At 38.3% G+C, this 3,712-nt stretch overlaps 1 protein-coding gene across 1 annotated transcript in view; it reads right to left on the bottom strand.

Annotated features, from left to right (window-relative positions):
- Positions 1–562: 562 nt before the first annotated feature.
- The window catches only part of rpain (RPA interacting protein), an 8,217-nt gene continuing 5,067 nt past the window's right edge, over positions 563–3,712 (bottom strand). Inside the window, exon 7 of the mRNA XM_014019401.1 lies at positions 563–1,212. Within this exon, the coding sequence (XP_013874855.1) occupies positions 1,183–1,212 (30 nt within the window). The 3' untranslated portion in view covers positions 563–1,182. The remainder of the gene's footprint in view (positions 1,213–3,712) is intronic.

Below are 3,712 nucleotides of genomic sequence, written 5' to 3'. Positions count from 1 at the left end.
AAAAAAATCTCACTAGTGAATAAAGAGGAAACGTTATGGAATGCCCACCAGTAGTACAACAGCTAGCTGCTGCTTTTACCACAATCTGTACTAGTATATATATGTATAGTATAGGTATGTAATGCAACACTGACAGCAGGACAAAGATCATTGCAATCGTGTTGAATGAGCCACAATGGAGGTTTGGACAGAGCAGTTTTAGAATGGCAGAAATATATTTTTGATCTGAGCTACATTTGGTTTAGCTCCTAGCTTTTCCATTTTTCAGATGTAGTTTTTTTCCCCAGCCTTTGGATATTTAATAGTTTTCTACTTCAAATAATACACTTGTTCATATGGGTTACACAGAAATGCACTTTAAAGTGACCTAACCAACCATTTACTATATGTTTAACTTAAAACTACAGGAAGCACTTTGCATCTTTTGAACATCTTGATTAATAAATACAGATCTGCAAATTCTAATAAAATTTTGGAATTCAACTATGATCATCAGTTGTGTCAAATTGTATTTCAAGTCTGAAATAGGTTTTAGGCAAAGCACACACCCCTTCACAACATGTTCTACAGAATCAAGTTTATTTTATAGGTTCTACAAACACTAAAACCAATCCATCTGCAGAAATAAATCAAGCTGATTAGAACTGTAAACCCTGATAATAATTATACAGTTCCCACTATAAAGAATGTCCATCCAGTTGTTCAAATTTACATTTTTATTTAACAAATAATTCTGCCTTAAAATACTTACAAATTGAACAAAACAGCTGTAATTAATGGCTATTTTTTCAGATCAATGCAGGTAATGTGATTTATAATCAATGCAGGTAATATTGTGATCTCAAAGAACTTCACAAACCTAAACATACGAACAAGTGTGGTAAAAAAAAAAACAGTTTACACTTGAACAATGAGCTGTTACAGCTGATTGATAGGAAACACGATCCAGAGCCATCAACTGGAACATAAAACACATCTTTTAAAAGGTGCTACACGTGTTCCCAGTCAGCTGGTTCTGAAAATGTAACCATCACACAAGCGATTGCTGGGGAAGAATACAGCAAAGCAGAAAACTGCAATGTGAGGTTAAATATAAAATGATATTTATTTTAGAAAACAATACTGGAAGAAAAACAAACTACAAATTAGATCTCAAAGGGAAAGTGACGGCAGTTCCTGCATCTACAGGACAGCAGACAGGTAGTCACAAACCTGAAAAACAGAAAGAGATGTTCTTAAACATTTTATGATAACAATAATTCAGTGTCTAAATTCATTACAAACAATTAGGGTTGGGCAATATTGGCAAAAAAATTAATCACGATTAATTGTGGTATTTAGCCGATAACGGTTACTTGACGATTAATGCCCTGGAGTCCCTTATATCCTAGTCACATGACCAATTTAGTGGGAAAGATTTGCTCTTCATAAAAATCTGTTCCAAATCGTGTCAAAATTACAGAGTTCAGGCACAATTGTAAATTGTGTTGATAGATAAATTACAGAACCTTTTTTTAATATTCATCATATTTGAAGCAGAGAGGAGCAACGAGCGGACTCTGCCTGGTGACATTAATCGTAGTAATCCTCGAGTGCCAAAAAGTAATCGATTAATATTTTTCTGACGATTAATTGCACACGATACGATTATGCCCAACCCTACAAACAATTCAATCATTTGCTTTGAACTTCAACCAAAACCAGTTTCACCTTTCTTGATTGCCAACAAATAAATAAATAAAAATAAAACTTAAGAAAATAAAGATCTAACTTCACACTAGATAATGACCCCACTGTCTCAATGATCACGTGTAAGATCATGGCTGAACTGCAGACAATTTAAACCTTCAATGTGAAGATAATCATGACGTCTTTATCCTGCTTAAGCTCAGCTTTTCCTGTTATCCTCTACATCCACAAGATGCTATTCTGCAGCCTCACTACACTTATTCCCAGGATACCACCACACACAAACATACAACCCCTTCACTAATTTGGAAATTTGGTTCAAAGTATCAAACTAATGAAACTGGCCTTGATAAAAAAGGGTTCTACCACCTTAAATGCAGGGCTCTAGAGTGCGACCAATTAGGTCGCAAATGCGACCTGATTTCCTAATATTGAGACTAAAAAAAAATGTCCGGTCGCACTGGTGCGACCAATCGTTCAAGTGGGAGGGGGAGCGGTCACCCGCTGAAAAAAAAAAGTTTCCATGTTCCATAAAAAATAGTCCAGCAGTATAACAGTCGCCCACCGACAGTCTCATTTCTCCTAATAACACTGTGCTCTGCTTACGGGCTCCGCTCCACACCTCCCGCGCACACACGTTTGTTGTTCTATCCTCATGGGGACTTTGCATTGGCTTCCATTCATTTCTTCGTCAATTCTATAGCCAACCATAACCTCCCAGGTAGACTACACAACTGCAGCCCTAACGGACCGAACTTCAGTCAAACAAGACCCAACACTTTTATTCCTGATTTAAACTAGTGATCTTGTGAGCAGCTGCAGCTGTATGCTTTTATTTTTTTATTGTCAGGCTGTCGCGGAGCGCTCCACCTCTTCTGTCCGGTGCTGGTGTGGTGTGAGGCGGACAGCTCAGCCGAGGCTGCTGGAGCTTCATGTCCTGATCCAGGGAGCCAACACAAGTCAGTCCCAGACTGAGCTGACTTGATCAAGTCTCTCTCTGCCTCTGGTGAGGAGGGGGGTGAAAAATCCTCCACCTCAGACCGTTTAGAGATGCTATCTGCGATACTGTGGTCACTCTCCATGTAGCATCAATTATGCTAATGCTAGCTGTCACGTTCTCTCGTCCTGGCCACACCTCCGCTCTCTAACCCCCCTCCCCTACCATCTTTGATGCATTTTTCAAATTTCGCCTTGGGGCGGAGTTATCTTTTCACAGGGGGGTAAGATACACTTAAATGACACCAAAAAACAATGCACACAAAATCCAACACACACAATGTGACGCACACTCACACACAGTCCCGCTTGAGTCAGTCACCTTATGGCAAAAAAAAAAAAAATCTGACATGTTATGTAGTGACGGCCATTTGCAACAATAAATAATGCCTCCTTGTTTCTCTCTCTGCCTCCTCTTCAGGGAGAGGAGAGAGGAAGGAAGGAGTGATCTGATAAATGTGCTGTCTTAAAACTATTATTAAATAAAAACAGCACAAATAATATGGATTTGACTTAAGCAGACTGTAGTGGTAACTACGTCAAAGAAATAAAAATGCAGCAAAGCAACAGGCTGGAAAAGGGCGATGTACAGGTGATATACTGAGGTTTTTATTTATTTAATTTTTCTTTTTCATTGTTTCTGAAGCGGGAACATGACGTGAACCATTATTGTTAAAGTGATTCAACAGAGCCACAGAAAGCTACTGAACAGCATTGCATTCACCAAATTAAAAAATTAGGACTCCTGATCTCATAATTACAAGATTTATCTCATAATTACGAGAAAAGATCTCATGGCAAAATAACAAAAAAAAAATGGACTGAACCATTGTTGGGCAGATCAGAGGGGGTGACAACTTATTTTCAAAAGACTAAAATGCATAATTTTTCCTATAGAAATAATGTTAGTTGCTTTCTCTTGGTAGTATGGCTTTACTTTAAATTATATATTGGTGAATTCATTATTGGGGGTTACAATTTATGGTTTTCCAATATTGGGGGGTTCAGGACCCCCCAACCCCCGACC

The sequence above is a fragment of the Austrofundulus limnaeus genome, unplaced genomic scaffold (assembly GCF_001266775.1).
Source record: "Austrofundulus limnaeus strain Quisiro unplaced genomic scaffold, Austrofundulus_limnaeus-1.0 Scaffold220, whole genome shotgun sequence".
In the NCBI taxonomy this organism is placed as follows: domain Eukaryota; kingdom Metazoa; phylum Chordata; class Actinopteri; order Cyprinodontiformes; family Rivulidae; genus Austrofundulus; species Austrofundulus limnaeus.
This window is presented reverse-complemented; position numbering and strand designations above follow the sequence as displayed.